We start from the raw sequence: 27,300 nt of genomic DNA, 5'->3' as shown, positions 1-27,300 counted from the left end.
TGTCACTTCTCTTATCTAAAGCTGACAAAGCACTTCCCATCGGCAAATTGAGCGCCGCGATATCTAGCCATGGGCGGTGGAGTGGGGCTGGTCAGACTCGCGGGGATAACGAAACAGCAGCCCTCCGACAGGACCATTACTGGGGAGAGTCGGATGAGGCCGGGGGTGGGCAGCGGAGTGGATCTCAGCCACAAGAGTGGGCCAGGACCAGTCCAGGGCGTTTATTATTGCCATCCAAGGGAAATGTGACTTCATCATACCTTTCGTAGAAACATCACACAGAAGGGAGACCAGTGTGTAGAGAATACAAAAGTAAAACGTTTTAATCAAGTAAGCACACAGTTCAGAAGTCGGAAGCCTTTCCGTCTATTACCAGCGCGTCACGCAGCCACATCCGACAATGATAGATGCATAGACTCGGTGTGCCGACAGAAAATTCCCTTCAAAGCAAAGCTGCGTTGTCACTGCCAGCTATACATGTCGTGTGGGCAAATAATAGTCTGAAGGCATTTCAAACGAAAGCACTTCGTACTTCAGGAGTTCTCCGAAAAAAAGTTCTGGAAATGCAATTAAGTAGAAACAATTCAGTCAACTGCAGGTGGAAGAGGCGACTTCAGAAACCCTCTCGCTAAAGAAGGTTGAGCACTTGCCACCTAATTGGTTTTCAAGAAAGACACCGGGTTAAGCACATCGAAATATTCCTAACCGATGTCAACATGCACCCCGATGCATTTCGGTGAAACTGATCTATATTCTGCAGCGTTGTCTAACTTCATGTGGTGTTTTCGAAGGTAGATCACGCGGAAAGCCAATTCAGGACGCAATATCGTGACTGGCATTTCAGGAGATTGTGAAGCGCTCGCTGAACGTTCTTCGCATTTTCCCACGTAACATCCCATAAATCATAGATACCACGCGACCTTGAGAACTACTTCCCAGCTTCTTGTCGCTGCAACTTGCTAACTCTTAATTTCCACTCCTAGGATTTTCATCCCCTCGAAGTAACTCATCTCTCTCCAAGACACCAGAGGTGTCAGTACTGCTAAGCTCACGGGGAGGCTCAGGCAGAGTATACCACTGGGGGGTACCTGGGCGCCGCTCCTTCCCCGGGACACCTCCCCCCCCCTCAGTCCTCCCCTCCGACCGACAGCAGGCGCAGCAGCCGCCGGCGGCAGACGCATTAGCCAAGTGGCGGGCCTGGTAGGCGGCGGCAGCAAATGAAATCAGTCCCCCCGGACCAGGCGACCGGCACGCCGGCACCAATTAAATCATTGGAGTTAATCGCTGCGGCGCCCGGCCGGCGGACACGGGTCGGCGCGGCGGCCAATACCGGGCCGAGCAATCCTCCGGCGGCAGAGGGCTGCACCGGCAGACAGACAGACATACGGCGGCCCGGCGGGCGGGGCGAGATCCGGCACTGCAGTCCTCCGCCAGCCGCCCCTCCCCACGTCCAGACAGACACAGTGGCAAAGTATCGTCAGTAAAGTAGCGATAATACCGGAGTCTAACCAGGGATCACTAGAAACTTGTTTGCTAGTTTTTCACAATTCATTATTCATGACATCTTAGTAATAAGTTGAACCGACATTTCATGGCAGTATATTACACAAACGTATTACACCGCATTCGAATGATATTTGCCCGGGTTTTCTTCATTCATCACGAAGACTTTGTACTGCCAGTTTCTATGGAGGCTTTCTTTGCAATCCATATTTAGCCTGGCTTTGTCAGTCAAGCTGATAAGCCCACGCCACAAAGCTCTGACGGAGCTGACTGCTGAGCCTCCCACGACCGGGGGAGGGTCGAGGGGGGCACCACTGACAGGGGACTCACCAGTGGTGTCAGCGGCGACCGGGGGAGGGGGGAGTCACCACTGACAGGGGACTCACCAGTGGTGTCAGCGGCCAGCGGCTGACAGTCGGCAAAACACAGCAGGGCGTCCACACTCTCTTCAGCACCGCCCACCGCCTGCCGGTCACAAAGGTCAGGTCAGGTCAGGTCAAACAGTACCGCTCACCGCCTGTCGGGCAGACAGGTCAGGTCATACAGTGCCAAGCCCACCGCCTACCGGTCACAGAGCTCAGGTCAGGTTATGAAGTCATGCATCGCCAGATCAGGTCATAGCAGGTCAGCGCACTCCATGCCTGTCAAGCCGTGAGAAGCACGTATGCGCGTACACAGGTTTGCCTGAGGAAGCATGACACCTTTTCGTGCCTCCAACTTTTAAACCACACTTTTATTTTCATCTGAATTGAAAAAGCTCTAAATGACTGCTGACCTGGCGCCTGTTATAGAGTCTCATTTGACGGCCCATTCTCGACTGAGGGTCCTCCGTCACAGCGGGCACTGAGCGCCGTCTGAGAGAACCTCCGGGGTCAGAGAGCGTAAAACTGCCGCGCCAACGGCCGCCCGGCCGCCGGCTCAGCGGTGGTCGCCAGTGGAGCGGCCGCCGCCGAGAGGCAGCCATCAGCCCGATGGCAACTGACCCTCCGACCTGACCGGGTCGGCCGGCGGGGGCTCATTAATCAGACGGGGGCCGGGTGATTAGCGCAGATCGGCGACGGACAGCCCGTGAGCCGCTCCAGTCGTCAGGGGAACCGACCCGGGACGAACTGCCAGTGGTAAAGATCCAATACATCATCAAAGGGCGTGTCAATAGCGGGAATCTATCACCCTCAATGGCACAGTGACGAGCCGTGATCAGGGCGATCACAATGGCGGCAGACGGTTCATTATGCGGCACACAGAGTCCGCGGACCCAGTATCACCTCTGCAAATAACTGGGTGGAAATGAGAGCGAATAGACTCCAATGTAACTACACTGGCCGGTAAACTACCCGTACCTTCTACACGTACGGATTAAATACTACGAAAAAGTTTCGAAATTGCCGGAACTTTCTAAGTTTGCTGTATTTGCGCTGTAATCAGTTCCGCTGTTGCCGTGCGGATCTACCAGCTACTACGCACTTCGTGAAAACGTACGAGTATATCATCTTCCGAATCCTGCATACGAATAAGGCCTTTTTATCTGGATGATCTGGATATCTACAACAGAAAGAAAACGCGCTAGATCGCCAACCAAGCAACCAAGTCTCCACCCGAATCCCTACCTCGGCTAACAGCGGTTGCTGGGCGCCCGCCTGCATCATGGCGTTCACACCCGCCCACCGCTCCCCGTCTGACCTGGTCAGTCCCATGTATCACCCCGTGATGATCACCGTCTGGCCGCTGAAATTGCCACCGGGCCGGCGGATTAGCCGCGCCGTGAGCCGGCTCCTCTGGCCACCCTGACAGCCTCCGAACGAGCCCCGATGACCGAGAGGTAGAGAGGCGCTCAGAGCCCAGGCAGGTTTAAAGACGCTGCTGCTCGGATACAACGGCACGCTTCGGACTATCCCAAGAGCATGCCGTCGTAAATATACAGCATAACAAACACAAAATAAACCACGCTATAAATATTGCGATGAACACTAAATAACTACTTTTGTTTGAGCGATATGCCACGGAGTCGGCCATAAATAACTGCATTTTCCGGCGCCGCGAAGGATTCCATTTCCCGAGTGACTCCGGGCCTGCGAAATAACCGGCTCATTCTAAATACATCTGGATGGTGCACGTCAACAGCAGCTCGTCGCTGCATTGGCAGCCGGCGGCGAGCGTATTCAAACGGGCGTCCGGCGGGCCGGTTTGGAGGGGCTCCATTTGTGCCGGCGCCGCGCCGGGGTAATAGGACGGCTGTCACCGCCAGTGAGGACTGCTCGGCTCACTGACGGGGAACGGGAGTCATCACCTCACCGGGGGAGGTCCGACGGATGGCCAGTCGGTCAGGGGGTAAGGTAGTGAGCGATCTTCATCCGTGAGGCAGGCAGCTGCTGGTGGTGGATCGTTTTAAGAAATAGCATCTCTTTATTCAAACAAGTAGCGGCAATCATACAATATACCCACTAGCGGTGTGCCAAATTTGAACGCAATCGGCCCAGCCGTTCCTGAGATCTGGAAGCGGCATTCTGCACGTGTGCACGTGCAAACGGGGTCCAAAATGACTTTTGCACGGCACCCTACTAACTGGTCCCCAACCGTGTACCAAATTTGAGCGCAATCGGCCCAGCCGTTCTCGAGATCTGGAAACGCCCCCTGCACGTGCGCACGTGCAGTAGCACCCTAACCGCAACACATGCGAATGCATTGCCTGGTGGGTGCCTACCTGTATGCCAAGTTTCAGCGAAATCGCCCCAGTAATTACCGAGTTACTGAAATGGGAACAAATTTGGCACCTCTTATTGTTGTATTTTGCACGTGCACTGGGGGTGACCCACATGCATCGAGAGTATCCTATTTTGGGTAGAAGGGATGCTGCTACCCTACAAAAATTACCGCAAGTCAACCGCCCAAGCGGCTGCTGAGATATGAGCCTCTCAAAATCACTACTTTTGCAAAACAGCTTGAACACCCTTGACTTTTCACGTGGCACGTGCCACGACGGTCACTGAGATGTATCAAAAGTAGTCAATTACGGGGTAGAAGGGATGGGGCTACCCAACAAAAGAGACCGCAGACCAATCGGTCCAGCGGTTGCTGAGATATAAGCCTCTCAAAAGCGTTACAGGCCGGGCCGGGCCGGGCCGCTCATACTGAGATTTTTCCGTTATATTGAAAAGACTCACTTCACTCGCTGCGCTCGCTCGCTCGTAATAATACCCATTGACGATCAAAATCACCGACTGACTATCCTATATCAATTGACCAATGACCATTGACCACCGATCATCGAACACACGAACGCCGAGTTAGGCACCACTCTGTTTAAACAGCAGCACATGCCGTCGGTCACCAAACATCGACATCTCACTGTCACGGACAGCACTTCTAAGGATATCGGCCAGTGACGTTAGAACGTTGATAGGCGGATTACCTCCACAAGCACCACGTCCAGTTTTGGCCGTGAACAGCCGGTCAAATTACTCCCGCACCTGACCAGACTGGGCAGCCGGGGCGGTCGGGTCACGGGCTCACGGGCGGAGCGGTCCGGCCGCCGGTCACGGTTCACGGCTGATGAGGCCGCCGGCGCGGAGATTAGACCAATCGCCACCGAGTTCAGGTCGCCGCGGACATTAAAGGCCCGCCGTATGGGTGGGGGGGGGGGGGGGGGTCAGGGCACGTGCAGGAGAGTGGTCTATTTTAGGACGCGGAAGTTAACATTATGGACGTAATCATAACGGTTATGGTGTTGCATAACCACGCGATAGAGTGCCGCAGATGCACCGCAGCATAGTTCGTAGCAAATACATAGATGTGACGTTTTTTGTTCCACAACACCTCTCAGGACAGCACAGGCGACAGGCGACCTTCTTGTTCCTTCCAGACCCCCAGACACCGCCCCTGCCCATAGGCGCCACATCTCCTGCCCCGTAGACACCTCCTGAATCCAAGGACAGCCCGGGTGGCTGTCGTGTCAGCCTCCCGCCAAACACAGCTCGCACGGTGTACCACCCCGAGATCACAGCCGGGCGGCAAATTCGATGGATGAGACATGTAAATGCTAATTGGGTCTCGTTCAGGACGCGGAGCTGCAGCCGGCGTCTGTAGTCCGGAGTCGGAGCCGGCTCACACAGCTCCCCGACGAGATTCAGGCCGGCGTCAACAAACACGACCGGCAAAAACGTAATTAAATTGAACAAGTTCAGACGGAATTGGAAAAGCAGAAGAAATGGAATGCAATAAACAGAGTTAACGAAATACCAAATCATGCGCTGACAATTTTGCGTCCATATATGACAACAGCTGAATGCCAATTTGATAGGAATTGACTGCGTCAGTCTCATTCAACCATCAAGGCATCACAAATTTGGAGCGAAGTCCACAGAGCAAATTCCCGAACTAAAGCGGGCACAGCGTCTGGGGTCTCCGGTTCTCCTGTACGCCGTAAATTATCTCTCACACTCATATCCCGCTCGGCTCGTACTTGTCAGCAGCCGCGGCCATATTTAACGAGGGAGGCAGGCGACAGCGAGAAATCACCAGAAACTGAAATTGATTAGTTCGGCACCCCATTCCAGCTCGTAAATGACCAGGAAGATAGCCCATGAGAAGACACGGCTCGCTGCCATGGAGGAACTGCAATTTAACGATTGATTAGGCAGTTAATTTACAGCACAGGATAGTTTGTGAAAACCGTACATGGTATTTGAAATTCAATGCGACTTTATCACACCACCTTCGTCAGAAATTCACTATTCAGACAGCGAATTGAAGACAGCAAAGAACACACAGTTCTAGCGGCTCTGACGTCGAGAGGCAGCTCGAATATAAACGAGCCGCGCCATATGTAAACGGTGTCGCCACTCCCAAAGTCGCCCGCTCCAGTCCGGACAAACAGCCGTTCCAGCCGGAGGAGGCTCCAATTGCCGAGTCGAACGACCTTGGGGACCAACAGGTAGACATCGTTCACGAAAAACGGTGCGGTAAAAGAAAAAGAAAAGAAAAATGAGGCGGATGTCAAAGAACCTTGAGTCTTTGAATAAACAGACCACAGTCCAAATTGATGACAAAGTTGCTTTCCGATATTGCATTGCATATACCATAGGCAATGCCAAACATATTCGCAAGCATTGCTAGAAAAAAGAGTAGCCTGGGCATTTGACTTCAGTAAACCAGTTCCAACAAACACGAAAGACGTCATTGCCCAGAAAATGCAGGCACAGAGAAGACGCCCACAGCGGCAGCCGTGAATTTCGGCCTTGTCTGCGTCCTGGCCACACGGGGAATATTAGAATCTCGTTCCCAGAAGCACGCTCCCAGCAAATGTCAGACTGACACTGTGCCGTCTGCGCTGCTCGTAATGACACTGTACTGAAGGGGTCTGACACTACACTGATGTCCCTCGTACTTACTGGCGTAATCACGTCAGTCTGTAGTTCGTGCTCACCCCGTAATGAAGCGCCGTGCGTCCCCAAAAATATAGAGCCCAGCGTCTCCTCTTACTTGCCCCATAGCGGGCCAAGCGCGGTGCCTTACTCTCCGTACTTAACCCGTAATCTAAGGCCGTGCGTCCGTGTCCGTCCGTCAGTACCGGCTAGGCTACGTGCGTCCCCGTCCGTACTCACCCCGTAAAAGAGCGCCGTGCGTCTTTGTCCGTACTAAACCCATTGTACAGTGCGTCCCCGTCCGTACTCACCCCGTAATAGAGCGCCGTCCGTCCCTGCTGGTCCGTCAGACCGGGCTGGGCGCCGTGCATCAGTAGCAGCATCACCAGCTCTGAGCTGCCCACCTCGGCAGCCAGCATCAGAGCCGTCCTGTGGGGGAAGGAAGGGACAACATCAGAGCCATCCTGAAGGACGGGGAAGGTCAGTACGGGTTCAGTACCGTCCTACCGGTCAGGACGGGTCGGTACGGGTCATCCGAGTCGTCCTGCGGGACAGGATAGATTAGTAGTCACCCCCAGAGTCAGCAGGCATCAGTGATCGATCACGAAATCCATCCTGACGGACAGGAAGGGCCAGTTCAGGACACCAGTCGTCCTGCGGGACAGAAAGGGTTAGCAAGAGTCATCAGCGCCAAGGGTGGTCTTGTGAATCTCTACGAGTCTACAGTACCACCCTCATGGTCAGTTCCCGTCAGTGCGGGTCACCTATGCTGACCTACGGTCAGATCGAGTCAGCAGCCCACGATCAGCAGTCGGCATGGATCCCACTCTGGTCACTCCCAGCTCAATGTTCTCACAAGGTAACCCTATATAACTGTGCTCTCACGTTCAAACAGGCGTGGCGCCTGCCCAGATTCCCAAAACCCCACCTTCCGGTCACCAACGTCAAGCAGTCGCCCCACAGGGCGTTGCCGCACGTCGGCTGTACGTCCGGCGGGTACCAAGCCGGCGGTGTTTCATTAGCGGCTCGGTGTCCCAGCGCCATCCATTACGGGCCGCGGCGCCCGGCCGGTGCGGCGCTCGGTGTCGGCAGAGGGCCGGCGGTGTCCGCGCAGGATCCGGTGTCGGTGTGTGGTACTCCCGCGGAACACACACACATATCCACACATGTCCGGCGGAGACAGAGACTTAGGGAGAGGAGGGAGGAGTGAGGAGGGAGAGAGGAGGGAGGGGATGGTCCGTCATGGTCAGCCGACTATCGGGGCCGGCAGACATAGGAAGCCCCACCAGCCACTGCTGAGGTCATTACACGGTGGTGGACCGGCCCCTCCCCCAGCGCCGCTCCTTGTATGGGCCCACCGTGATGCATTAGGTACGGGCGTGGTGCCGATGAGCGAAGGGCATGTCACTTGCTACGAATAGCCGTTGATTTGTCTGCTTTAATCTTGAGATGAAATGAAATGAAAATTCTTCAACCTTCCAACATCCATTTCAGTTTCATTTTGATTTGATTGAACCTATCGTTACTGCCCTCTCCCTTCCCCACAGAGTCCACAGCCTCTTTCCCCGTACTTACCGAAGCCCGGTGCCCCAGCCCCGTGTCCCTGTCGCTGAACTATGGTCTCTTCCTCACCTGCCGCTGGTGTCTGCCCGGTTGATGATGGCCCCGAACTTGGGACAGGCGTGGGCCGGACTGGACTCGGCCGCCAGGTTACTGAACTCCACAGACGCCGGGGCAGACAGCTGGAACCTGCCGGACGGCGGTCCCACTCCGTCAGACAGCGGTCACAGGAGCAGTGCAGGTAACACCGGACTGGACTCGGCCGCCAGGTTACTGAACTCCACAGACGCCGGGGCAGACAGCTGGAACCTGCCGGACGGCGGTCATACTCAGTCAGACAGCGGTCACAGGAGCAGTGCAGGTAACACTGCTGAAATTCACAGCCACCGGCTCGTCGGACCACTTATGTGTAGTTGAAGGTCCAGCCGACGAATGTCATCGAATTTCCTAAACATTAATCTCATATGAAAAAAACATCTTACCAGTGACACCAGTGAAACATATCTTACCAGTGACGTTAAAACACAGTAACGCTTCTCATTTACATTGCAGCTACCACAACAGCGCTAAGCATCATCACACCTCACCATGAAAAATCCTGCCTTGGCAACAAACGCTGACGATCCATCGTTATAACCGCCCTCGTGTATTATAGCCCCCCCCCCCCCCCTGGACAACAATACCGCCGTCCACACGGGCGCGCGTTAGCCTCCGATGACGTCAGCGGGGGCAGAGCGGCGCCCATCCTCCGGCGAGCGAGTGAATGGATCTGTACAGTAGGTCTACTAAAAAAGTCCCCCGCTCCAGAGGCGGCCGGCCGGCCGAACCCCCGGATTCCAGCCCCGACTCTATTGCGCAGGCCGCGGCAGTAACACGGGTCAGGTCGCGGCGCCCGGCGAGTGGGTCAGTTGGCGGCGGCCGGCCGTGGAGCGAGGACGCGGTGTGTGGGGCGCAGAGATGCCGCAGTGCAGAGGAGGGGAAGATAGTGACTCTGCACGATGCCGGAAACGATGCCGGAAACGATGCCTTTGTGATCTAAATTAAACACCTGCACTGTAGTGCATATCCTCCCTTGCCCCATTCCTATTATATCGTAATCCTTCAATAATCCGTAATGACCATTCAACGCAAGCAAGCAAACAAAACAACCCGTTTAGTGGCGACATCATCTCAGATAAAAAAGCGACAGTGATGATTAGAATTGACTTTGCGCGAGGGCAAATCGAGGGGTATATATGTATCATATGCCGAGTATTTTATTTCCATCTAGCAAATTAAGATTGGGGATCTTGTCCAACAAGTCAGCGGCCGTTCTAGACACAGACAAATGCTTTGTTTTCGGTCGCATCATTATCTGCAATAATTCGAAGCGAGGTTTAACCCTCGCCAGCCGAGAAGAAGGGGTGGATGCCGCCACCATGCATTTTTTTTTTGCGGTAGCTCAAAGCACACTGATGATAGAAGGCTGACATTTCATATGCCTTACATTTGATTCAAGCCGGATCATTTAACCACGTTTTCATGTCAGGTCACTTAACTATGACGTCTAACCTCTGTAAACTGCACGGTTGTCGGTTATAAAATGATGCAAATCCATAATGCACTTAGTGTCATGATATAAGCATAATGGGAAAGTATGGAAACTGTTAATTTGGCGTCGGAAATGAGCTAAAACTATACCTCATGCACATGAAATCGTGACTTCATACATTCTTGGCAAGGTTTAATGCTTCACTTTTGCATTGTTCACCTTGCGTATCGGAGTGCTCGTCAATAGGAGTGCTTCGTCAATAACTCCCGATCAAAATGAGCTAGCCAGTCGGGACAGCCATCAATGGACTCTGCAAGACTTACCGAATCAAATGTTACGCAGCATGTCCTCCTTTCAACAGCTTCGTGACCTGTGTTGCCCTAACATGACATTGACCTAAACATCCTAAACTGCTTCACCTAAGCAAAAAAGCATATAAATCGACGCGTCTGAGAACACTGAACAGAAAACACGATTGTATCGAAATGACGATAATGCGACCTTTTTTGCGAAGTTATTCACCAAAAACCGATCCAATGCCTTAGGGCCCTTGACCTGCCCTAAGAGGTCACTGATATTTTAAAATGGGGTGACAGTCGCTGCGTCACGTAACGACGCAAGCGCTCGTTTTTTTCCGCGAGGCTCTAGCAATTAGCTCAATTATAGGAGCTAAACATGGGGATGGGGAATCGCTCCCTTCTCACTCACTATTTGGCCGGGATAGTGTTTGCAATTATTGTTAAAATCTAACATTTTAAGATTTCAAATGATCCATTTTTCCCGCCCAAGTCTTTCAATTTAAGGTCATAACACCAGGTCACGTCAAGTGACCTTACCTCAAGGAAAGTTCCTGTGCTCATCATATCTAAATACATCGACTAACCGATCGCTTTAGAACCTTCAGTGATTTCAATGGGCAACAGTATATGTATTTGAAACGTTTACTTTGCAAGTTTGACATTGCTGACAGAAAGGTCGGGTCAATTTTGAGATCGCTAAAGTCAATGGGAGAAAGTTGAACTGCGCTTTTTTTGGACGGAACGCATAATAAACACTCTGAAAACATGTGGTGCCTGATGAGATACAATAGGTACTGAATGAGAAAATTGTTTGTTTTGTTGGGAGCCATCTTTTTCGGCCTGAGAAGGTCCTTGCAGAGCTATGACATAACTATGCTCTGGTGTAGTAATTTGGTTGTGCGAGCCAGCGACAGTGATCTGCGGACTCCGGAAGCGTGACTGTTCCCGTGGGACGATTGCCCTGTCGGGCGGTCCAGCCGTCTCCCCAACGGTCACCCGAAGAGGGTTATGTGTCTTGGAATGGAACCGACATCAACTACAGGTTGGCTGGTGGGGTGACCTCCAGTCCAGAGAGGGAAGCATGAAGACTAGGGGCGATGCGAATTGTTTTTCCTGAGGATAGCGAGGATGGAAGGAATCTAGCACACTTGACCCTTCCTTATACTGAATGTATCTCAGGTTTTTAAATCTTCTAAGCGTTTTTTTTCTCGACATCGTCAAGGTGCCATTAATAAAAATATGAAATCCGGGAGGATAAATTAAATATAGAAATTGTGGCCAACAGAACATTATCAGTTGCGTTCAACATAGGTACTCGTAAGCATGATCACATACCCAGCTTACACATGAGCCATGTAATAAATATTTTTGATAGACATGCTTAAGTTATGAAATCATCTAAAGTGTTAGTAAAGTTTCACGATACGGATCTAATATCCTGCTATCCATCATGACCATTTCTGGTCAGGTCATGTCTTTTAACATAGGCATGTCTTTGAACATAGGCCAAATTCTTCAAATGACCTCCCTCGCCGGCACAGGGAGGGAGGGAGGGTTGATGCAACCCCCCTCCAAGTTTTTTCGCGAATAACTCGCGTAAAAAGCGGCCGATCGCGACTAAACTTTCAGTACCCTTGCATTGATCAATCTTACACCTACCCTGAAAATTTCATGACCCTGACCCAAATGACCTTTGACCTGTGACCTCTTTTCCGAGACCATGTTTGGCCGGAATCGCGATTCGGCGTATGTCGGCTCGCATTAGCCGCGCGTTTGCAAGCTTTTCGTGGTTTCAAGCGTTCAAACATGTGATTTGATGTTGCTCCGATGCATTAGGGTGGGTGTCAAGATCACCTGAAGGTCAGGTCAGGTCATTGACCTTTGGTGACCTCGGTTCACTTTTTCGAGTTTTACATGTTTCTATGCCAGTTTTTGGAGCTGAATTCGAATTTAGCAACCATTTGAACATTTACGAAGCTAGTTTTGGTGCCTTCGTAACATGTTACGAAGCTGTCAGAGGCGGATGACAGGTATTACGAATGCCCGTCATGACCCCTGGGGCATTCCACGATAGATCGTACCAATTTTTTCCAATTTGACACCCTCATCTCTCGGATTTTAACGATAATTGGTCTAAGGGGTAATCAGGGGCTCTGAATCCTCCTGTAACAATTTCAGGCTCATCAGATGAGTAGTTTTTGAGTTATAGTGTAAAACATGTTTTGGATCTTGCGTTGCAACGCCAAGTTTGGCGGGCTGCAACTCTAAGACGGATAATCCAAATGCCATATGCTATACGGCATTGAACTTGCATTGAAGCAAAGAATAATATGCATTTTTAAAATTTTGAAATATAAACTATTTTTGATATATAACACCTCGAGTTCCCTTTCATTTGCATTTTTATGCCTTTGGGACCAAATTTTTATGAATTTTTATTTGCTTAAAAACATTTTTGGATCATTATTAAGTAGTATGCAAAAAAATTAGGAAGGTGTTCTTTCTATAAATGTACTTATTTTACGTCACCGTAATGGTCTCGAATAGTGATTTCGGAAGAGAGCCTACAAATGGCGTGGTAAAGCTGCCTAGTGACATCACTGATTACTGAAAGTTCAATTGAAGTCATTTTTGCCTCACTTTTGCATTGTTGACCTTGAGTGACGTCATTCGTTCGTCACTAGGGTCATAAGAGTTTTTCGTCAATAACTCTCGATCAAATTGAGCTAGAGTGACGGGAAAGCTACCAATGGACTCGGGAAGACCTTGCAAATCGAATGATGTGCAATATGATGTCATTCACCCAGCTTCGTGGCCTGACCCGACTGTTAACCATCTCTGTAGCGGCGCTGTTTGTCCAGCGCCGCGCTGGTTGGTTTTGCCGCGGACTCGGGGCGGTCACGTGATGCCCGGGGGCTGGCTGCCGGCTGGGCCGCCCGGTCGGGGCGCGGAGCCAAATACACGGCAGTGTGCTGACCCGAGGTCAGCGACTTAAGCTGACCTCACGAGAACAAACAGTATACCATTCGACGCGCCGGAGCTAGGCAAACACAAAGATGCTAAAATCGCGGCTCTGCGACCATTTGTTGCTAAGTTATCTACCAAAAACCGGACCCGTAATTTGGGTCACTTGAAATGACCTCAGGGGTCACCAATGAACCCGAGACCTTAAAATGTGGTATCATTCGATGCATCTTGTAACGGCGCACATGCTCGTTTTTTCCGCAAGGTTCTAGCTCCATTAGAGGCGAAACGGTGAGCTGGGGTCGTACCGACCCCCCGGAAACCCATTTTGTATACATTTAAATGAGGAACTTATAGAAAGAACACCTTTCTAATTTTTTGCATGTCGATTTTAAATGACCCGAGGTTTATTTTGAAGAAATAAAAATGGCAAAAATTTTGGTCCCAAGGGCCATTATAGACAATTTAAAAAAATACTACGACTTTTTTCAATATGTAAGGCTTTTCTTTCCAATTCTAAAAATACTGTATTAATCTTTGATTCATCGTTAGTTCAAAGCTGTTTACCGTTTGTTGCTTGCTTAGCTCGTTTTTGAGTTATAGCTCATCAAACTCACCCTTACAATCTGAAGTTGAAAAAATATTATGCAATGTAACTCAAAAAGTTTTCATCTGAGAAGTCTAATATTTTGGCAGGTGTTTTGGGAGCCTATGATTATCCCTTATACCAATTTTCATTCAAATCTGAGAGATGAGGGTGACGGGCCTGGTACGATCTATCGTGGAATGCCCCCCCTACCGGTTGACCTGACCTGACCTGACCCGACCTGGTCTAAATGCTTTAAGACATCATCTGTGCTCAAAACTAAAACGATATTCGTGATCAGCACCCCGGAAAACCCCATAGCAGCCACACTTTACGACTTTCTAACAGGTCCCCATTTTCCCGATTTTCGGGTCATTGACCTGACCTGGAAGGTCACCCGATGACCTAGGACCTTAAAATTGGGTATCATCGGCTTCCTCTCGTGACGGGCAGCACGCTCGTTTTTTCCGTGAAGCTCTAGCTCAATCAGGGGCCAAGCGCGAGGGGGGGGGGTCGTGCAACCCCCCCCCCCCTTGCGCCGTCGAAGGATGCAAAATGGCCTGTGCCGGTGAGGCTTAAAGATCAACTTTTGATTCATTCGAAGCGTTTTGATAGGAGGAACACGAGGCTGGTAAAATTAATTTCATGTAGGTTTAGCTTAAAACTTTTAGTGTTTGTGGAAAAGCAATTGGTTTTCTCATAATACCGATGGTGGCAGTTGCTGTTATTTACGTGCTAAGCCGTTGACCTTAATTAAATCTGACAATATTATTCAGACATAGCGGTAAACGAGCTGCTTGTTGTGTTAGGTTAGGCTCTTTCGGTCGATTTCAGAGTGGGAAGGATGACAGGAATTAGGGGGAGACAGGGGGCCTGGGCGGGAGTCCTGAGCCTCATGCTCCGCTGGGGCCGAGCCCATCACGTGGGTTGGATTGCCCTGATACATGGATAGCCCTGGGCGGTGTTTCACGGCCCCGCGCTGCAGCACGCTGCGCTGCGCTGCCATGCATTGTAGCGGCGGTTGATATGAATTCGGCTCCACGCAAGCGTTACGAGCTTCCGAGTCTGTTGATGTTTCCATGGAAATTGGAAACCCAATGCACCGGCGCGCACAACGCATCCTGTCCAAGCAAAATTTTACCATCGATGACCTCTGGTGACATGACCTTTTGCTCTGAACCGATCTAAAATTGGCTGAAGTATTTTTCTTCTTTTTGCTACTTTCGACGCTACTTCGAATACCACTTAAATGCCCAAAGCTGAGTTGTAAGAATGATGCTAAATCCCCATTTCCCCTCCAACAGGACGTGAGAGTCTAGGCATTCCTGTAGGGCACGGGCTAACAATGACTATCTCATAATCATTGTGGCCATGAACAATGAACATCTACTGCCATTCTTTAACACCGGTTTCGCTGCGCTGAGCGGTGGCCGTCTCGTTTGTTGGATTCTACAGCTGGCTGGCGGAAAGCGTTACCGGCCGCCCGTCCGCCGCCCGCGGGCCGGACCGAGCGGTCCCGCTGACCCTAACTGACCTGATACCGGCGCGATACGGGACAGGCATACGGGGGTTCGGCTCAGCGAAGGCAGCGCCCACTGGTGCTGGGGACTTTTTTAATAGACCTACTGTACAGCGCCGTACACAAGTGCGCGGCAATCTGTCTCAATGAGTCGCCATCGGCGCATTATCCCGGCCTCCAGGGACGGTATTAGGAGAGTGGGAGTGATTGCCAGGCCCGCCCCGACATGACGGAGAGCTGCCCCTCTGAGTGCTGAGTGTCTGTGTGTATCTGTGTGTATCTGGGGTGATTGGGGGTAGGTTTATAACATCACCTGTTGAGTAGTTCGGTGAGCAGCGCTCTCACACACTCTTTGTGACCCCGCTCCACGGCAGCGTGAAGAGGCGTACGACCCTCGTCATCAGATATATCGATGTCGGCCTGTCGACACACAGAGGACGACGCGGTCAGGTCACAGGGTCAGGGTCACAGGCTAACGGTCACAGGATCTGGGTCACGGTCAATACCTGTAAATAACATGATAATGGTAGGTCAGTACCTCTTACGAGACCTGCATATGATCGTTGGAACCCGTTTGACTCCATCCCCACTTGATGGATGTACGACTATTTTCGCAGCTTCGTTTCACACAAATCACGACCGAGCCTTTCTCCGGCGCGGTGCATCAATAAGGGCTGACGCCGCAGCTGGGCGCACGGCGCTGATCTGGGGCCTAACGCCGGCGGCGCGGCGGCGGCTGGTGGCTGCGGCTATCGGGGGAGCCCAGCCGGCTGACCCGGGGACCGGAGCGGGTAAACACATTCACGGAGGACGGGGAGGGACACGGCAGAGAGGCGGAGAGAGGGGTGGGAGGGTCGGCGGTAGCGGCAGAGGGGAGGAGTGGGAGAAGATGTTGGTCAGAGGCTGACAAGACGGCGACGGCCGAAGGGAAGGAATAATGAAATTAGTAGAAGAGGTAGATGGTATTGGGAGCACAGCAAAGGCGGCTCGTTCAGTTCAAGGAGACGGGAAACTGGGCACAGGGCAGTCGGGTGGACCTAAAGGGACTGCGGAGTACATCTGAGGGGCAATAGGGCCTATCTGGAGTGATTCTGAGGACCTGAGATCAGTTGACGCACACTGATGCCCGGGTATCTGTGCTGCAGACGGCGGGCGGAACAGTTGCCACACCCAGTACCCACTGGAGTGGAACAGATGGACGGTGCTTCCGGCGGCACCTGCTGCCACTGCCGCCCGGCAGGCCGGCTGCCGTGATGGATACCCCGGTATATTAAACCGCCCGCCACCGGACGGCGGCCACCCGTCCCAGATCCGCCTGCCGAGCTGCCGCCCACTGCAACAGGCTGCGGTCGCCAGCCGGTCACACGCGAAAACACACAACATGAGGCGGTCCTCTATCTAGCGACTCTAACGCATACAGAAGGATTCAGATTTCAAGTTATTGGCCGTGACACTATTAGTGGTCACCCTTCACACCACAGCGCGCTGACTGTTGCTGTTGTAATGTTGTATAAGACAACAAACGTTCATACCGGGTTTGCGAACGTGTCTGCTGCTGCTGCTCAGTGCACAACCCGTCCCCAGATGCGACTGAATTAGCCTCCACCCATCACTCGCCACGTGTGTCATAAGTAATATCTTCCGCTGTGTCATAACTAATAACTACCTTCCACTGTGCGAGAGAGACCTGACACAGCTCGGTTCATATATGAAATAACTCGCAGTGTGCCTCGCATAGCCGTTCTCCGAACTCCTCCGTCGCAATAAAGACACCCATTCACGCTAAGTTATTTCTCCATTTTCCATTACGGTCCGGGGCACACAGACTCAATTTCCCGCCGGTGTCCGCCCTGAGAAGCCCAACTGCACTGACAGCGGTGTGTCTGTGATTAGGGGCGGCGTGCCGACTCTCCCTTTGATCAGACCACCGGCTGTGTATGTAGCGCGCAGCGGCGCCGCGTCCCTCACACCCTCCGCTGCAGTCACGGCGGCAGTGAGAGACGAGCCGCTCCGTCACCGGGCCGGGCCGCCGCTATCGGAGGTGTCACGTGACGCCCGGTGACGGCGTGACGTGACGCCCGGTGACGGCGGACGACACGCGTGTTTGGTTTGAGCTGTATCCATCGCCGGAGGGGAGGGGATGGCGGTAGTGCGGATAGGTGGGGATGGTGGGATAATAAGGACGGTGGCGTGACCTATGGTCAGTGGTCAGTGGTCACTGGTCAGTCTCCCTCTTTGCACGTGTAGGGGAGAGTGGGGTAATTTGGCCGCTTTTTTTAGAAAACGATGTAACTTAAAATTGACGACACATTTCTGCATTTTCTCAACGCTGGCAGGTGTCGCATTCATTTTACTTTACTGGACAGTGAACTTGAAATGATAGAGTAATTACTTATATTGAAATTGTGACGTATTACAAAGGTCTGCAAGGCGGCCAAATTGCCCCACTAGCAGGGTTATTTGGCCGGGGGTGTGGGGCAATTTGGCCGGTGTTAGTTTGCGGTCAGGATTTTCTGTTATATTGCGAGTCAGCTTCAGATTCAGCAATGACGTGTGTCCTATGACGCATTTACCACATTTTGGAGGTTGACTCATGGGGTCACAGGGGTCAAAATAGCCAAATTAGCGGCTCTAGATGCGAAGGCAGTTTTATACGAATAACTTTTGAAGTAATCAAGCTAGGCCAAAACTTCGAGTACCATCGTAATTCTCTCGTCATTCCGCATCAAAACATATATGTGTTGACCTCGAGAAGTCAAGGTCAAAGGTTGACCTCAGGTCACGTTACCTCAGGTCGCTTGACCTCAAGGTCACGTGATTTCAAGGTCATCATGCATGTCATTCGATGCGCCTTGGCGAGCTGAACAGAATGAGACCATTCATTTGTGCGGCTGTACCATTTTTATGTAAGGATTTATTAGCAAAAAACGTTTGGTAACCTTTGATGACGTCACATGCTCTTACAGTTGACCAATCGGAAGTAAGGCATCAAAGTAGTCAAAGTTCGTCATGAATTATGCCATTTATGGTACAGTCGTGTACAGGTTGATGGTCCCCTACTCTTTATCCACCGGGTTCCTATGGCTCAGCATTGGCAGCAGCCGCCTGGTACCGGTAGGCTGTGCCGCATGACCCGAGAGTGAAGCGGCACAGCCTACCCACACTGTATGACACCGGCTCGGGTCGCCTGGTAGAGCGATTTGACCGAACGCTGCGTTACACCGGCTGGGGGAGGGGGGGGGGGGGGTAAAGGTCAGGCCTGTCTATTTAGCTCGGGTCGGTGGATGAGGCGGGCTGGAGTGTGGTGTGGGGCGGGGGTGATGTGGGGAGGGAGTGAGCGGACCTGGGGCTGGGTGTGTGTGGTCACTTGTCGCGTAGAACCGATCGTAATCCACCCTCCAAAAATTCGCTTTAGAGATATTCACAAAACCCAGGGGGGTTCAAACACCCATCTCCCAAGTGGGGTGCGGAAGGACAGATAAGGGTCCATACGGTCTCCTCATGAATTGCAGCAAAGAAAGAAAACAGACCTGTCACCAAATAATCTTTCTGAAAAGTGGACTAATCGCATAGCCTCGGACACAGAAATAAACATCCAGCACGCGAAGCGTCTCGAACCGGGCCTCTCACTACCGGTCAGTTTGACAGTCTAGCACTCCTACGCTGAGCTACACCGGATGGTGAGCAGTGGCCACGGTTGGGGCAAAGTCTGGCCGGGCGGGCGGCGGGGCCGGGAGGTCGGCAGCAAAGTCAATGAATGTTTTTGTGGTTCCGGGTGCCGGTCGCTCTAGCTTGGTGGAATGATGATGGATCATTGGCAAAACTTTCAACGCGGAGTCCCGGTTCGAGCCTCATCGGGGCTCCGGCTACTTTTCCGAGTTAGGATCTGGTTTGATTTTATTGGTTGCGACTGCGAGCCATTTATACGGTTTTATATCTACATGTCGATTGTCGATTGATTGATTGATTCATTCATTCGTTCATTTATTACATGTCGACATTTAGCATACGAATTGACATCCAGGATCAATCCGATCAATCGACCATTTTCATAAGCGTATTGCCTAAATATCATGCATATATGTGGCACAAGACCTATGGTTGCCTCGATACCGTGCCAAATCACGTTTTGCGCAATGCACAAGTAAATTATATTCGCTGGGTCTTCCGTGCATTGTGCTTAGCAAAAACAGGAATGCAATTGTTAAGCGACGCAAAATGTGCAATGCAGCAGGTGGCCACACAACCCGCCCAGCCCCCATGGTCCACCAACACGCCCCACACCACTCCCCAGCCCACGCCAACCACCGAGACGAGCCCCTCCCCCCGCGCTGGTCTGACGTGACAGCTGGTCTACAAAGCGCTCCACCCGGCGACCCGAGCCGATGTCAAACGGCGTGGGTAGACTGTTCCGCTTCACTCTCCGGTCATGCGGCACAGCCTACCGGTACCAGGCGGCTGCTGCCAATGCTGAGCCATAGGAACCCGGTGGAAAAAGAGTAGGGGACCATCAACCTGTACACGACTGTACAATTGGACCATGAAAACTCGGCCGTCCCAGCATAGTGACCATGAGCGCACCGGCCAAGTTGCCCCGCTAGTCCCGGCCAAATTACCCCATATTGCCATTCTGAAAATTTTTGTGTATAAAGTCATCACGGCTATACGGAATTAGATGAAATTGCTCTTGGAACCGCTGAACACCCCCAAGAATGGCGCTATAATGTCTGAATTCGTTTTTAGCCCAAATACTACATATTATACAACTTTGTGAACAGAAGTAAAAGTTACCATTTTCTGATGAAATTAACGTTTTATTAATTTTAAATAAAACTACGAGGGGCAAAGTTTTGACATTTGTCCTCCAGTTATTTCTACCCATGACAAATGAATAGAGACTAGAGTTATTTCACTCACTTTTATTAGACATCGTCCAGGTGGGGGCGGCCAATTTACACCACCGGCCAAATTACCCCACTCTCCCCTACTTGCGAGGCACACAGGGGCGAGGTAGGACCCGCCATCCGCCTCCCATCGCTCACAAGATCGCCAGCGATACCAAGGTCTGAGGGATGGCAAGTGTGTCCCTCCTACCAATGCCAGGTCCGGCATGTCCACAATGATTTCACATAAGCCGCTGTAAGGTCTGGTGGAAAACCAGCCAGTGATGGCTAGCAAGAAGCAATATCATTTACCAGTTGTTGGCCGTGGTCAAATAATCCCGTGAACCAGGAAAACACGAACACGCTCTCTAACAATTCTATGAACGCCCTATTCTCACCATTTCATTTCATTCCTAAATTTTCATTTGCATGAATATTGTGATGTCCCGGTTTAATTCATTAGCATGTAAATTTCATTTCACCAGACATCTCGGGTCAACAGGTCGCCTGCAGCAGCTTGCCAGAGAGCTCAGAGAGAAAGGAGTCAAGCTTCGTCAAATACTCCTCCGAAAATGAGACCGACGTCATAGCTTGACAAAAGTAAAAGAAAAAGCAGGAAAATGTAACTCAGGTCTTCCTTGCGCATACATCAGGACTCAAGCTATGTAATCGTGCCCAAAAAATCTGGTCGTAATAAAATGCTACCAGCATAAACTTGACAGCCACTTGTCAGTTAGAAACATCTAACTCCCAAAAGAAGCCGACAAATATAGAATATCGACAACTCATATCGGCAACCGTCCAGCCATTGACATTGACATTGCCGCACCACCAGCACGCACCACCCCACCCTCCCCGCGGGCAGCATTACATCCCCCCCCCCGTTCCCGGCACCATCACCTGTCCCTGTCCCACGGCCGTCGTCACCCGCGCACCTCCCCGTATAACTCCCTGCCCCAGTGACTGGCAGCCGATCGGCCGCGGAGCCGACCGTCACCGAATCAATCTTACTCTCCGCCGCCCGCCGGGCCGGCACCGCCAGGGGGGCTAACGATGTTGTTCTCCGCCCCGGGCTGCCAGAGATGGGTGGGGACGGGTGCGAGTTTGCATAGAGCTGCAGAAGTGAGAGGGTGATTTGGATCGAGCGGTAGTAATGGGACGACTTGTTTACAATCGATTACAAATGCGCTGAAAGGTGGAAATTCGCAATGAAGTCAGCAAAACGTCAGATGGAAAGAAATAAATCGTGTTACCTACAGCCGGTTAAATAAAAATCAATCTAGGACGAAACAAAATGCAAAAAAAAAAACACGTATGGAGCAGCCCAGTCCATTCGGAAGACGAAGACGATCGAAATCAATTACAAGTAACGTTAAAACTACGAAATTAAAGCCCCGCTGAAAGCAAATCTCCATAGGCTTGGAACAGCTCCCCATACCAATCTTGAGCTTCAGCCACTGATTAAAATTGATTCAGTCACGAGTATGGCTAATGAAGTCTCATACGAGCCGATTCAGTTACCGAGTTGGCACAAGTCGTCGATACAGCGGTTTCTGGCCAATCAGAGCCGATTGATATCTACAAGGAACGATGACGCTTCACCTGATCAGTCGACGACCAAGGGAAAAACACGGCGGCAAAGACCCAAGGACGGCCGCTGTAAAAACTGCAGCGAGCCGTGAAAAATCACTGTTCAGCAGTCACCAGGCCAACGGCCGGTGTAGCCCAGAGAATGGAGGTCAGGTCGACACTTGGCGGCACCGCTCTGGATATTTGTGGTTTTGGTACCGATACATGGCGGCGACGTTACTCTCAGCAAAATATTCTTGCAAGATCACTCCACAAATGAGAATCAGAGGGCAAGCGTTTAAGAACATTTCGGTTCTTGAAAAGCATGTTTCTCGGTTTCAGGCAACTATAACGGGATTCGTAATGTGCGAACAGATGGCTGGTTCAGCTGAGATAAGAGACACTGGTTGACCCCAGCACTGTGGCCCAGAGTAAATTATTGGCGACGTCTACTGCATTTCGCTGAAACAAAACCAGTTAGCGCTCCGACACCACGCTCTGAAAACTTTGGCAACAAGTGTCCGAAAGTTGGGAAACTCGGCAGCATTGGCAAACTTAGCAGCATCGATGGTCGAAAACTCCCGTGTACCTTTTATAGATTCCAGGTATAGAACAAACACGGACACATAGTTGAACACCTCTGGCAGAACAACTATTAATTCAAGCTGCAACTTTGAATGGGGTGAAATAAATGGGCACATTCTTCCGAAATAAGTCGGATATAAGTAGGGGAGACCCGGGAGGTATGGGCCCCTGGAGGTATGGGCCATCGCATTTTTGAAGAAGTGTTGCGTATTTTTACACATTTGACGGCGTTAACTGGTAGCAGCCAATCCGTTATACATCCCACGTGATTTTCAAAACCTTCCTCAGTCTTTTTTGGCAATGAGCGGTGAAAAAGCGTTTTTGCCCTCTTCGAGTAAAATACGGTACATACAGAAAATTCGTAATAAATTTGAACCAGGCTCGTTTTATGATGTCAGACCATCGCTAACATAAAGTTTAAAGCATGCAAATGAAGACTGGATAGACAATATGAAGCTTTCTTGCAATATTATGAGCTGAGATGCTATGCACATTATGACGTCCTAACCGGGAGGTTCGGGCCACCCACCCCCGGTGATCCTAAATAAATAAAAAGATGCTTTCATTGAATATCCCCGTCAATAAGTTTTATTTTTGTCGCGCAAGGTCGAAAATTTAACTTCAAATTTCATTCGAACAGACAAAATATTATTGATCTTGTTTCATGGTACATGATTGAGTTTACCAAAATACATATGGGCCCCAGTGACCTCCATGAAGCAAGCTGTTGGCCGCTTATGCGGTTCCTGGGCTCTAAGAGAGATCAAGGTAGATACCAGCCACGAGTATTATTCTCATTGTCGAGAAAAGAACATGAAACATGGCACGGGCCCATACCTCCCGGGCCATGGCCCATACCTCCCGGTGTATTTTGATGGACCGGAAAAGCACATGATTTATTGAAAGTTATCTCGAGACAAAATAGTTGATCCCAGATGCCTAATATCAGGCACACGTTGCAGGCGAAAGGCAATATCACGTACACAGAGTGTAAAACCGAGTCTAGCCACTGCCCACTGGAAGAAAATTGCCTTTTCACAAAACCGGCCCATACCTCCCGGGTCTCCCCTACTACTTTTTAGCGAGCCAAACAGCATTAGTCCATAAGCTAAAGTAAAGGCGCAAATTATCGTATCGTATCACCTGTCCGTATTAGTAAGTCTGATTGTTTTTCGGAGGCAAACAGGCGGTGGTCGCACACACTTTGAGCAGCACAGTCTGCTCACCACTTCCCCACTCTCCCCTCGCCTTTCATCCAGATGAGCGGCCCATCCCCCATCCCTGCGCCACCTCCTCTCTGTGTGATAAGTCCGACCTTTCCTCCATACACCGCACTAGGGCGAGTCCCTCTCACCCTCTGCCCTGCACCGCGGCGGCAGAGGTCTATTCGCATAGCCAGGTCGCCCCATTATCCACCGTCAGATAAAGTAGAGCTTCCCCTCCCGCTGCTCTTTTCATACATTTCCTCTGGAGAGCAGAGACCGGGCACTAACCCAAGTGGGCCATCCGTCAGAGGTCAATTAAAGCCACAAGGGCGGTCGCGAGACGTCAGAAAAAATACACAAAGTGAAACTGAGAAACGGCGACAATCTGTCTGCTGTTCGAGGGTAGTGTAGTGAAACATACAAGGGAAGAGAAAGAAAAGTGTTAGGAGAAAAAGAGAAGAGAGAGAGAGAGAGAGAGAGAGAGAGAGAGAGAGAGAGAGAGAGAGAGAGAGAGAGAGAGAGAGAGAGAGAGAGGGAGGAACAGAGAAAAGAGAGGAGAGAGAGTGGGAAGACAGAGAGAGGAGCAGAGAAACAATGAGAAAAGAAGGGAGAGTAATAAAGAAGGAGAGGGAAGGGAGGAGGGAGAGGGAGAGAGAGAGGGAGAGGGAGAGGGAGAGGGAGAGAGGAATCCTATTCCGGTAAAACAATCCCTCAACTGACGGGGCGGACGCTCAGCGGAATAACACATGCGGAAAAAGACGGATACGCCTGACAAACACAATGATAAAACTTGCAAACAAAGGCCCAGATTGATACTAATATTGCATTCAAAGACGCAGAACTGCAGGGAGCTAAAATGGAATCAGGGTGTTTAGAGATCGGCCGTAAAGAACGTTAAATCCAATAATGCCGTACTCAGGAGAGAGTTACGAGCTTGGTATAATTGAGAATGTTGCTAGAACGGAGCGATATCCTTGCAATATTTCTGCGCAATGCCCTTAGAGCCCACATGATCGGCATGCTTTGGAGGCGGGATGGGGGACGAGGTACACGAGATAACACTATACGCGAAAGGTTACATTGGCCAAGTTAGCAGCCGCTCCGAGCTCGATAAGTGCAGATCGCCGGGATAAGTTTGACGGAATCCCCTGAACCCCACCGCCCGGCCCACTTCCGCGTCAGTCAGTCCGTGGGCAGATACAGAGCTGAGACGGCGACGGGGAGAAGAGCGTCGCGTCGGCGTCGGCAAGGCTCGGCACAAGGCGCAATCAGCAGCACACAAGTTGGCCAGATTCTGTCATCTCAGCTCTCCAGCGAACAGGCCGCGCTGTGCCAGCCTGAATCACAACCAACAAGCGACTAAACTAGCGCCCATCACCACGAGAGGCCACCTAATAACGCAAGTTGGTGCGCTCCGGCGTCGCTAACTTTGGGCCGTCCATTTCACGGGTAATCTGACGCACGCATACCGCCGCCTGTCTACTCAGAAAACCGGCACGTCAGAGGGTTTTGAAGGGCTGGCCGACCGCAAAGACTCGGTGTGTTAGGCGGGTACCTAATCGTTGTTGCTAATTGGGGCTTTAGGGCGCGCCGACTACTAAGGTCATTTTGCGCCCATTTAGACGGGTAATCGGTGTGTGGCTGTGCCTCACTGTGCTGTGCTGGGACGCGATATGACAACAGCAGCACACTGCTCCGCTCCTCCTCTAGACAGCCCCAGGGGGAGGCGCTGTGTCTTTAGACGGGTCACAGGGGAGGCGGGAGTTAATGAAGGGTGACGGCAGACAATGCCGCCGCGAATGGAACAGGCCACACTGTCAGCTGGCTCGTGCCGAAATGGAGGGGAGAAGAATGAAGAACAGCGACATTGCAAAACCGGCAAGGTCTGCTACACCTAACACAAAACAGGAGCTGATTCAATTAAAATTCAGTTCAATATGTCCCGATACGGAGAAGCGATCGATTGCTGAGTTGAACTGAAGCGTTAACTGGCCGCCACCGCAGTCCAAACGGACCGACGGCGTTGACAGCGCTTCCTGATGGTTACCACAGCAGTAAATGGCCGCCCAAATGGGCGACCTTTGCCGACTAACCAAGTTAACACAGTCGACCGGCCACAGCCAGGGGCCATGCAAAATTTCACGGGTGATAAAATGGGACGGAATCACACCCCGCGGCACACTTAGCACGCCAGCTCGGAGAACCATTCAGTGGAAACGCTACCGCATACATACACCTCGCGATAAAGGACTCAGGCGGTGATATATAGAGTGGCTACCTGTTGTGTAACATCTCTGGCCCCGGGCGGCGGTCGCACGGACTGCCGAGTAGCCCCACGCCCCGAGGCGGCCGGGACTGACGGGGCGGCGCCGGCCGACCCCGCCGGGTACGATTCGACTCCCGGCGGCCCAAGCGGCGGTCGAATAACAATGGGTGCGTCTGTGTGCGTCGGAGGCGGCCTCTGAGGCGGCTGGTGCCGCTCCAAACACCCCAGAGCCACGCCGGGGATACGGCCGCGCGGCGGAAATGAAAACACGGGGACCGCGATGGCGGATCGAACGGAGCCAGCAGGGAGCTCTGCTCTGCTGCCCGCCTCCCGGCGAATAACCGGATTACAGTAACGGGGCGTCGTCGATAAGAGATGGCAAAGAAAGCCATCGGCACCCCTGATGTCTGAATGAATGGATCATATTATCCGGACGTAGTCGGCAGGCTGCTGGTTAACTGAAATCAAAGAGAATCCTGTGTAAAGCTCTACCGTTGACCTTATTCAAAGCCCTTCCGTGGTAAGCCCCACTACGGCTGACTGGTCCACCGATCAAATATTAATTAACTAATGCACCGATCGCTTGACCCGTACCGGGACGCGGGGGTGACACAAGGTTCACCGGTACCCGAGCGCTGCCATTGCTGGCGGCACATGACGACCGCAACTGGGCGGGGCGCCGCGGCCGCGATCCGGCGGGGCGAGCAGAGCACAGAGATTGAATGCCAGTTGGGTTGATTATAGCGCGACATTATGTGGTCGAATTCGTTTGCAGCAAAGGGTTCCAAATACAAACTAAAGGGCGGATAAGAGAGGGCAGCCGCAGATCGAAGAGATGTTTGCAGCGAGCATGATGTCCGAAAGGGAATGCACAGACATCACAAACGGATGAGAAAAGAGAAAGACAGAAAGCAAGAGAAGAGGAGAGAGATAGAGAGAAAAGAAAGAGAGCGAGGGAGAGAAGAGAAGAGAGATAGAGAGCGAGTGAGAGAGAGAGAGAGAGAGAGAGAGAGAGAGAGAGAGAGAGAGAGAGAGAGAGAGAGAGAGAGAGAGAGAGAGAGAGAGAGAGAGAAAGAGAGAGAGAGAGAGAGAGAGAGAGAGAGAGAGAGAGAGAGAGAGAGAGAGAGAGAGAGAGAGAGAGAGAGAGAGAGAGAGAGAGAGAGAGAGAGAGAGAGAGAGAGAGAGAGAGAGAGAGAGAGAGAGAGAGAGAGAGAGAGAGAGAGAGAGAGAGAGAGAGAGAGAGAGAGAGAGAGAGAGAGAGAGAGAGAGAGAGAGAGAGAGAGAGAGAGAGAGAGAGAGAGAGAGAGAGAGAGAGAGAGAGAGAGAGAGAGAGAGAGAGAGAGAGAGAGAGAGAGAGGCCGTGGAGAGGCAGATTTGGACTACTCCCGGAGGAGCACACCAAGTCCCGGCCCGCTAGTTGGGCGACAACACGGGTTCCAACTAGGGGATAACTTGTACGGCTCGATCAAC

General features: G+C 51.6%; 1 protein-coding gene across 3 annotated transcripts in view; it reads right to left on the bottom strand.

Annotated features, from left to right (window-relative positions):
- The window catches only part of LOC122366542 (serine/threonine-protein phosphatase 6 regulatory ankyrin repeat subunit A-like), a 76,415-nt gene that overhangs the window by 23,239 nt on the left and 25,876 nt on the right, over positions 1–27,300 (bottom strand). For all 3 annotated transcript variants that reach the window (XM_043338915.1, XM_043338914.1, XM_043338916.1), the window contains exons 15-18: positions 15,636–15,742; positions 8,496–8,612; positions 7,175–7,292; positions 1,890–1,968 (exon numbers count right to left, since the gene is read on the bottom strand). In XM_043338915.1, coding sequence (XP_043194850.1) covers positions 1,890–1,968; positions 7,175–7,292; positions 8,496–8,612; positions 15,636–15,742 — 421 coding nt within the window. The remainder of the gene's footprint in view (positions 1–1,889; positions 1,969–7,174; positions 7,293–8,495; positions 8,613–15,635; positions 15,743–27,300) is intronic.

This window comes from Amphibalanus amphitrite, unplaced genomic scaffold (genome assembly GCF_019059575.1).
Source record: "Amphibalanus amphitrite isolate SeventyFive unplaced genomic scaffold, NRLGWU_Aamphi_draft 000815F_arrow, whole genome shotgun sequence".
In the NCBI taxonomy this organism is placed as follows: domain Eukaryota; kingdom Metazoa; phylum Arthropoda; class Thecostraca; order Balanomorpha; family Balanidae; genus Amphibalanus; species Amphibalanus amphitrite.
Note: the sequence above shows the minus strand (reverse complement) of the source record. Positions and strands in the feature narration are given on the sequence as shown.